This window comes from Hyperolius riggenbachi, chromosome 2 (assembly GCF_040937935.1).
Source record: "Hyperolius riggenbachi isolate aHypRig1 chromosome 2, aHypRig1.pri, whole genome shotgun sequence".
Lineage (NCBI taxonomy): Eukaryota > Metazoa > Chordata > Amphibia > Anura > Hyperoliidae > Hyperolius > Hyperolius riggenbachi.
The window spans coordinates 559,753,494-559,763,466 of record NC_090647.1 but is presented as its reverse complement, the minus strand read 5'-3'; the positions used below and the strand labels follow the sequence as shown (position 1 = coordinate 559,763,466).

The window sequence follows — 9,973 nt, the reverse complement described above, 5'->3', positions numbered from 1 at the left end:
CCACTCCCAAGGTGCACATACCCTGCTAATTTGGGGTATGTAGCATGTAAGGAAGCTTTACAAAGCACGAAAGTTCGGGTCCCCATTGACTTCCATTATGTTCGGAGTTCGGCGCGAACAACCGAACATCGCGGCCATGTTCGTGAACCCGAACATCCAGGTGTTCGCCCAACACTATTTGTATGTGAGCCAGATGCAGCCATCAAAAGAGCCACATCTGCCCCGAGCCATAGGTTCCCTACCCCTGGTCTAAAGCATGGTACACCAATTTATCTTCAAATAGATGGGTCAATTAGATAATTGCCAACAGGTCTGATCATTTCTAATTTCCCTATTTTTTTTTTATATAGATCTGTTGGAAATTATCTATTCAACCCATCATCTGAAGGGAAGTTGTATGGTGTGTACCAGGTATAAGAAACTGTTTGGTAGAAGTCTGGGGTTGTTAAGACTCCCATTAGTTCCTTCCATGTCTCATGGATTCTGGTGGTGTCAGTGTAGCATTAGATCCTCCTGATCAGAGTGGGATCTCCTGGGCATGTTGGGTGGGAATCTGGCAGAGAGACAACCATGCTCAAGATCAGACCACAAATAGATAGTGTCAATGAGATGCAATGCCGATTTACAATTGATTCATTTTAAAGTAGAGTTTTAAAAAGAGTGCTTTTGACAATATATCCCTGAGAATCCCCTATATAGAAATGGACTAGTCCAAAACCTGTCACTTCTGTCAGATTTCTATTACCTACTGTAAGTGACAGCAACATAGGAAAAAATTAATTTATGGCTCATTTTACTCTGGAAAAAAAAAAAGTGTACTTATTTTACAGTTTTTGCTGTAGTTCCCCTTTAAAGAAAACTTGTACTAAAATAAGTTCCCCTGGGGTACTCACCTCAGTAGGGGGGGGGGGGGGGGGGGTGAAGCCTCTGAACCCCATCAAGGCTTCCCCTGTCCTCATGTCCCACGGCAGTATCGCTGCAGCCCCTGGAACACAGGTGACCAATCTGACAGCCTGTGCAATATTTACCTTTCCTGGCTCCAGCGGGGGCGCTCTTCCCACAGAGATAGGTGAAAATAGCCGATCTCTGTCGGGTCCGCTCTACTGTGCAGGTGCTGGAGACTTGTGCCTGCGCAGTAGAGCGGACCCGACAGATTGGCTATTTTCGCCTATCTCCATGCAGAGAGCGGATACTGTGCCTGCACTGGAGCCCGGGAGGTAAATATTTACATCACTGCTGCTGCTCTGGGAGAGGATTTTTGCTGCCGTGGGACTGACGGAGAAGCCTCAATAGGATCCAGAGGCTTCCCCCACCTGAGGCGAGTACCCCCCAGGAGAGTTTCTCAATTACAGATTTTCTTTAAAGTGGATCTGAGATCATCATTGCATAAGTGCCCTTTACATGTAGTTTATAGGGCATTCCTCAAGCTAAATACCCCAATTCCCAAAAAATAAAAAAGCCTCCCCCACAGTGCCTAGACATTCTGAGTCCCATGTAGCAAGTGCTCATGGGAGCTCAGTCTGGGGTGGAGGCAGTATTACCAGCCAGAGATTTTAGAGGCAAGGGAGTGGAGTTTTCCCAGGCTGTGGTGGTGAATGATACAAAACAGCTTGCCTGTGTAATGAGGACAAGCAGAATATGGCTGCTCACTTAGCTTCAGTGTGATTTCTTCCTGTGATGCAGTTTGCAGCTAGATTTGCTGCGTTAACTATAAACTTCAGATAAGATATATAGTTTTTCATCTTGGATCTGCTTTAAAGGGCCACCATCAAACATTTTTTTTTTTTAAATAAGTGTATGTATAGGATGTACATTTGTTGCTGAGTAGAATACACTATTGTAAGTGACATGGGATGAAAGGCATTTATAGAGTGACAGGAGAGGTTTTGACTAATCCAGCTACTCATGGGGTATTTTCAGGTTCTTGATTTTAAAAAGAACTTCCTGGACAGCAGTTGGCCCAGTCCAACCACCAAATCGTGCGCATGCTAGCATCTTTGTATAGACCCTCTCCACAGAAGGAAATACTGAGACTACCCATAAGGAGAGTGATTAGTCCAAAGCCTGTCACATGTTTATTTTAAGTGACACCAGAGGACAAACTATTTACAGCGCATGTTACTTTGGATACGTTTTTGCAATAATGTTACCATTTGAGCTGCTGGTGGACAAGTCAAACTTCTAGCCAAAAATGAGTTTTACAAAGTTAAACACACCATACTTTAGATTTAAAAAGACTATCCAAGTAAAAAAAAAGTCACATATTGCAATATCAAGACAAAAAGCTGATCAGAATAAGTTATTTATTTCAGTTGGTTTATACAGACAATATGAAAGTTTCCAAGACGCAAACTTGCCTTCAATGAGAACTGCACCCCCAACACAGGGAAGCAAGGGGTGGGGAATTTGGTATCCCAGCACAGTGCAGCAAGGGGTGGAGTTTTGTCAAGTGAATCTGGATGGATATTCAGCAACTCAGGAAAGGACTGATGCAACTCTACAGGAAGTCAAAAGCTATTCTCCCTCAGGGGAGCGCAGCCTCCTCCCCCTTAGGAGGCACAAGCTCCTCCCCCTCAGGAGGCCCAGCTTCCTCATTGAAAGGCACAAGCTCGTCCCCCTCGGTCTTGTCCAGCTGGTAGGAGGTGAGAGACGGCAGCTTATTTTCTCCCGGCAGCAGCTCAAACACCAGGATGTGAGCGTAAGTTTCATCTGCATACTGCACCTGTAAACACAAAGATAAAGTCTTTAGAAATGTGACTACTCTTCCCAGTCTGCAGAAATTCCAATGTGGTCCTCCCAGGCCTGATATAAAAGTAAATAAGCCCTTATCTGTAAAGGTGCCCATACACCACTAGATATTGCAGCCCGATTGACCTTCCGAGTCAATCATTCCATCTAGCTGAAGTTGGTGCAGAAACATTTTAGCCAAAAAGCTAGATTGGACTGATGGAAAGTTGCTTTGATGCAATTCCACCACAAATGCAAATTTTCCTGCATGCTTGGGGAAACACATGGTACTGAATTGTGAGGTCCTTGTTTACATTTTTATTCCTAAGAGGTGATGGGAGCTCAGTCAACTTCATTCTATTATGAACAATACCAGTTGCCTGGCCATCCTGAGCTTTTGGCTTTGTGTTTGAGTCACACCTGCAACCAGCATGTTGACTCTCACTTTGGTACGTTTAAAAAAAAAAATTTAATATATTTTTTTTGAAAAAGCCTAGAGGAATAGTGGATACATACCTGGGGCTTCCTCCAGCCCCCCTCTGACCTGATAGCTTCATGTCCTCAGTCGCTGTGTGGTTTGGCCACAACTGGCTTTGGCAAGTCTGCAGTCCAGCAAGGCACCCTCCCATGGCTGGGGGGGGGGGGGGGGGGGGGGGGGGGAGCTGCTCTGTAGGGAACACTTGACAGGGGTGTTTGCAGCCACGCAGTATGCCCTGGATTACTTTCTAGGGCAATTTGCAAAGGATCCAGGTGGCAACTGGAGGGAGCATTGAGGTCGGAGGAAAAATATATGCACACATACTTTTTTCTTTGGATCCCTATCATAGGTTTACTAGATTAAGAAAATTGTAAATGCTTTTAAAGTAGTAAAGCATGTGGTGTAAAATGATATATAATCTTTGTGAGATTCTCAGTGGAAGAGAGGGCACCTTGTCTTATCCTTGCTTGGATGATCTGACATCTGGTGTCAGTAGAGTTGAGCGATGCCACTTGTAACTGAAATTACCAGTAGAACTTGCTGGCTGCAGCAAGGAGGGGCTAACTTACCCATGTCACCCCTATAGCTGATGTGCTCCACATAATCCCCATACTTGATACCTGGAAGGAGGGAGCATGGGTGTGGCCTGGAGCACATCAGCTATGTGGTGACATTGGCAAGTTAACCCCATTTCCCCCCCAAACAGAAAGTTGTAAGTTGTCTATTTTTTACATTTGTTAAGTTGAAAAATGTTGTATTTTCCATTAAATATCATTTTAGTTATGAAACATTATGTAGATAGAAATGATAGCTATGGTAAGTATGTTTGTAAACATTCACCAGCACCCATTGAAACATGTTATTCACCGGGCACCCATCAAACAATATTTAACAGGAGAGTCAATGGCAGCGCCCTTTCTGTCCACTTGCCTCGTGCACCCAAATATCCTGCTTCCCAGCGGCAGAGCTATACATAGCGCAACTCTAAGTGTCAGCAGTGTGCATGCTGCAAGATTTCCAATTTGTTTCACTAGATGGCAGAACACTACAAGCAATGCTTTTCCTGATCTTTTAAAGCGGAACTGTAAACTTGCTGTAATCAAACAGTTTCACTTACCTGGGGCTGTCTCAAGCCCCCAGCAGCCATCCTGTGCCCTCACCAGTCCTGCCCTCGCCTCCGTTCTCCAGCGTGAGCTACGTTATTTACCGCTGACTTACAAGTAGACGGCAACTGCATCTGCGCACCCAGGGCAATGCGACGCTTGCTGCATGTTCCTGCCCGGTGCACAAGCACTGTCGACTTGTAAGTCGGCAGTAACGAATGTAGCTCGTGCTGGAGAATGGAGGAGAGGGCAGGACCGGCAAGGGCACAGGACGGCTGCTGGGGGCTTGAGAAAGCACCAGGTAAGTGAAACTGATAATAGCAAGTTTACAGTTCCACTTTAAAGGGAGTGGTCACTAAACAAAAAATACAAATCCACTTACCTGGGGCTTCCTCCAGCCTGTGCTCTTGATGCCACTCCAGAGGCTCCTGGTCTTCTCTGGTGGCACACCTGATCTGGCCAGCAGGTCGGGCTCTTGTGCGCTCCAACATGCGTCTCATGCGGGCGCGACGACATAGGACGCCCTCTGGCTGTTCTGTGCAGGCGCAGTAGTTCTGCACCTGCGCAGTACAGCCCAGAGGACGTCCGATGACATCAGTGTGAGATGCATGTTGGAGCGCAGAAGAGCCCAACGCGCCACCGGAGAAGACCGGGATCCTCCAGAGCGACGTCGAGGGCATGTCCTGCCTGCCACGGGCTGGAGGAAGCCCCAGGTAAGTGGATTTGTATTTTTGGAGAGAGACCATGGATCTTCCCTTTAATCAATGGGTTCTGTGGACAGCTGTGCACATCCTCACTTCTGCGCGGGTCATCGGGAGCTTACGGCCCAGTACAAGAAAATGTTACTGCGCAGTAAGCTCCAGACGACTCGTGCGGGAGCAAGGACAGGTGTGGTCACATCCACTTTGCTATTTGTAGAGTTTAACAGGTCACCTGCGGAAATGGAGGGGCTTCAGTGACGGTGGGGGACTTAAAAGCTGCAGGGAGCCGGTAGAAGCCCCAGGTAAGTGATGCTTTTTGTCTTATATAACCCACAGAACCCTTTTAAGCGATCCTAAAGTAACTTGCGGATACTCAAGGCTTCAGAATTTCACATCTGAGGTCTTCCAAACACAGGCAGCTCCATGCACATGCTCACAGGTATACATTAAATAAGGTGGCAGCACAGTGGCGTAGTGGCTAGCGCTTGCCTTGCAATGCGTGGTCCCCCATTCGAATCCCAGCCAGGTCAAAATATGTATGGAGTTTGTATGTTCTCCCATGTCGGTGTGGGTTTCCTCCCAGATCCCAAAAACATATTGATAGGTCAATTGGCTTCCCCCTAAGTTGGCCCTAGAGTCTAGACTGCAACACTTACACAATACATACATAGACCTATGACTATGGTAGTGAAGTAGATTGTGAGCTCCTCTGGTGGACAGTTAGTGACAATACAATACTCTGTACAGCACTGCAGAAGATGTTGCAGGGTATAGCTGAAATTGTATAATGTTTATCACTTCATCTAATAAAATTGCAAAACAAAAAAGTACAATTGTTATAGGCATAGTAAAAATCAGATAAATATTACTGATATCCAGATAGGTTGTAGTAATATGCCCACACTGTTCAGCCAGGTAGAACGATGCAAGTTGTGGATGGAGAACTGTTCCCCCCCCATGGACTTTATGCTGGCTCAACCATACAAGCTACTGTCTCTCCAGTGCTACCTCCAAACCATAGCCTGCAATTCAACTGTTACTATGGCATCCTTAGATTACAATCAGGCAGGGCCGAGGCAAGAGAGGCTCCAGCCTCAGGGTGCAGTCAGGGCCGGCCCTAGACTTTCTGCCGCCTGAGGCAAATTTTTAAAAAATTGTCACCACCGCCCCTCCCCCCTCGCTCTGGGGGGCCGCCGAGCTGGAGGGGTAGCTGGCAGGACGGGGGTATTGGGCCAGCGGCGGGGAGGGGGGGGGGTCACTCACCTCTTCCCAGCGTGCGCTCCACTGACGTCACTTCCTGCAGGAAGTGATGTCAGTGGAACGCACGCTGGAGCGAGGAGGAGGGGAGTGTCTCCCCGCCCGTGCCTCTTACACATACGGCTGCTTCTATTTAGGCTGGAGGAGAGCGGAGGACGGGGGATCCAGGCGAGGGAGGGGGGATCCGACCCCCCTCCCCACCGCTGGCCCAATACCCCCGTCCTGCCAGCTACCCCTCCAGCTCGGCGGGCCGGCTCTCCGCACCCACGGACGGGCGGGTGCTGCCCCTGGAAATTTGCCACATGAGGCAAAAGTTTCACCCCGCCTCATGAGTGGGCCGGCCCTGGGTGCAGTCTAGGAGGGGGTGTTGGGCTGAGGCAGAAGAGAGAGGCTCCAGCCTCAGGGCGCAGTGTAGAAGGGGGCACACAGCTCACGCAGCTATCATTCCCCTATTGTGTTTGAAGCAGAAAGAAAAGGGGATACATGGCAGTGACTGCAAGCCAGATAACTAGAGATTAAGGTGTTGGGGGCCCTGGGGCACCTCTTAGTGTAATAGCAATCAGTGTGTGGTGGCTGGGGTGGGAGGGGCCTCTTAGTGTAATAGCAATCAGTGTGTGATGGCTGGAGTGTGAGGGATGGGGAGGGGCCTCTTAGTGTATAGCAATCAGTGTGTGACGGCTGGAGTGGGAGGGATGGAGGGGCGCACTGTGGTGTCTCAGCCTTGGGTGCTGGAGGACCTGGTCCCAGCTCTGCAATTAGGGAGTTTTAGAAGTCAGCAAGTAGACAACTTCTAGGTAACCAAGAAGCATAGTTTTAGATGTGTTGCGAGCCTTATATTACTAAAATCTCAGCAAGGTAAGGTTACTAATACTATTAACTACTTATGCAAATATCAGCAGCATCTATATTCATGCAAGTTACCTTGATGAGGTAGTTCATGCCGGCCACAACCTGTTGCCTGTACGATTTGGCCACAAACATGGTGGTGTTCACTCCAGACTGCTCCAAGAACTGAGCCTTCACCTGCAGAGGGGAGGGAGATGAAGATTACACAGCATGTAGCAGCTGTAGTTCCAACTACCCTCAGATTTGAAACTCACAGTCACACTCACACAGGGAACATTAGAGAAAACACCTACCCTGCTCTCTGTTTCATCCTCACTGCTCAGCCTGCTTGTTACAGCCCTGATAAAATCCCCAACTGAGCATTCAGTCTGGCTTTGCTCAGGAACCATTATAGCCGAGTCATAGCAGAGCCAGACGTGGGCTTGAAAAGACATCAGAGAAGACAGACTCCACTATAATGATTCCTGAACAAAGCCAGACTGAATGCTCAGTCAGAGATCCTATCAGGGCTGATGTTCCCACTGATATATGTGGTAAAATACATGAGGGTACATGGGCTCACTACATGACAAAAAAATAAATAAATAAATAAAAAAAAAGGGCTGTGCAAAAAAAAAAAAGGGCAGGAATTGGACCGGCAAGGGGGTTAAAGTAATTCTTGCAAGGTCTCCGTGAGGTGATAAACTAGTCCAAACCAGACTGGCCAGATCTGTACTACTTACTGTGCCAAAGTAAAGAAACAGTGGTAAGCCTTTAGATTAGAGATTTGTAAAATTAATGTATAACATCAATAAAACTTTGCTTATGTATGCCATAGAAGAGGCTCCTCTAACTGATATATGAGCTTTACAATCTCCCTATAACAAATCACTGCCACTTACTGAATCACAGAGAGCCTGGATCTCCTCATCTGCCTGCTGCACTTCCCCAAATCCTCCATCCAAAGGCTGCTGAACTTGGGGCTCCTGGTCACACATCTTCTATTGTGCAGCAACAGACTGACTGACTGCAGGTAACCTGAGCAAGTGCTTATATATGTGTGGGCTGTACCATTACCAGCTGGAAGGAGGGGTGGGGGACCAACAACTAGAGATTAGGAAGGTCAATAAGATGCAAAGGGCTCTATTCATAAAAAAACTTGTGGTGTAAATACTCGTAGAGGTAAAATACCACAGCGGTATTTTACACTTCTGGGGGCTCTATTCATAAAACATTTGTGGCGAAAAAACTCCTGGGGCTCTATTCATAAAACTTCTGAGGGCTCTATTCATAAAAAAGTTGTGGCGAGAAAAATCCTGGAGGTAAAATACCGCAGCGGTATTTTAGACTTCTGGGTGGTCATTCATAAAAATCTTGCCAGCTGCGATAGCAGAGCGGAGATCTCCCGCTGAAGGCTGACGGTAAGCTGTCGGAAGGCATGCGGAAACACTACAGCCGGCAGAGTCCCTCCGTGCGCTGCTCTCTCTGGGAGGTCTGTCCCATTCACTTGTATGTAATCCGCAAAATCAGAGGAAGCGGTATTTCCCGTCCTCATACCGCTTCCTCTAATCTTTATGAATGGCCATTTTGTTACTTTTTTCTAGATTAATCTAGAAAAACACTGGAGAAGGCGGAAATTTCTCGCTCTGCTGGGGGATTGTAGATTTTCATGCGGGAACAGCTTTTATGAATGCCCACTTTGCTAAATGGACGAGAAAACCCGCTGTTTTGAGCGGAAAACTTGCGGTAATGGTTTATGAATATGGCCCACATTCTCAAAATGTTCCGCATGTTTTTTCCGCATGCGGGAAAAGTGCGGGAAAAGTGCGGGATTCATGCGGAAAAATTTACGCAAAAGTCGGTATTTTCCGCAATAAAAAATCAATTCTCAAAAATGTTCAGGCGCATCATTTCGTCGTTATTTACCGATTTTTTATCACCTACAAGTAGTAGGTGATATATTCCGCATCCCATTGACTTTAATGAAGTGTGGAGGCTTAGGGTTCGTATAGACGTCCGATAAAGATCGTTCGTTACAAACGATTCGTGACGTTTACACGATATTCAAATTAGACTGAAAAGATCGTTCGTAATGAACGATTGTGTACACACGTGAGCGATATAAGTATAAAGTACTGAACGACGAACGATTAAAAAATGCGTGCGCAAACGGAAGTGACGTTATGACAGGCAATAAGAACATGCGTTATCGGACGATCTTTGTACACACTGCAACGATTGAACGATTATCTTTCGAAAAAATCCGCCGGGTTGGATCGGTCGGATTGAACGATAACGGTCGTTATCGTCCCAAAAAAACGATCGTTGGAAAATTTGGAGCGCACGATTATCGGTCCGATTGTCGTTATCGTTCGTTTTCGACCGATCGTTATCGTACGTGTGTACTCAGCTTTAAGGGCTGTGCTTGCTGGACTTTAACTTTTTTTTTTTAAACACTTTTTCATGCGACCTTTTTACCGCATGATTACCGCATGAATAATGGCTGTTTCCGCATCTTTTTTCCCGCATGCGGAAAACATGCGGAAAATATTAGTGAATGGGCTCTATTCTCAAAGAGCCAAAAGTACCGCAAAATTTTACCGGTAAATTCCCGCCAGCGGTAAACTCCGCATTTTTTCAGCATTCACTAACATTTTCCGCATGTTTGCCGCATGCGGGAAAAAAGATGCGGAAACGGCTATTATTCATGCGGGAATCATGCGGTAAAAAGGTCGCATGAAAAAGTGGTTTAAAAAAAAAAGTTAAAGTCCACCAAGCACAGCCCTTAGGGCCCGTTTCCACTATCGCGAATCTGCATGCGTTTCCTGCATGCAGATTCGCACAGCCAATACAAGTGGATGGGCTTGTTTCCACTTGTCAGT

The 9,973-nt window shown here is 46.8% G+C and overlaps 1 protein-coding gene across 1 annotated transcript; it reads right to left on the bottom strand.

Annotated features, from left to right (window-relative positions):
- Positions 1-2,286: 2,286 nt before the first annotated feature.
- On the bottom strand, positions 2,287-8,089 carry LOC137545293 (stefin-C-like). Its single transcript, XM_068266408.1, has 3 exons — positions 7,994-8,089; positions 7,188-7,289; positions 2,287-2,722 (listed from the first exon to the last, which is right to left on the bottom strand). The coding sequence occupies exons 1-3, from the start codon at positions 8,087-8,089 to the stop codon at positions 2,525-2,527; spliced, it is 396 nt and encodes a 131-aa protein (XP_068122509.1). The 3' UTR covers positions 2,287-2,524.
- Positions 8,090-9,973: the final 1,884 nt, after the last annotated feature.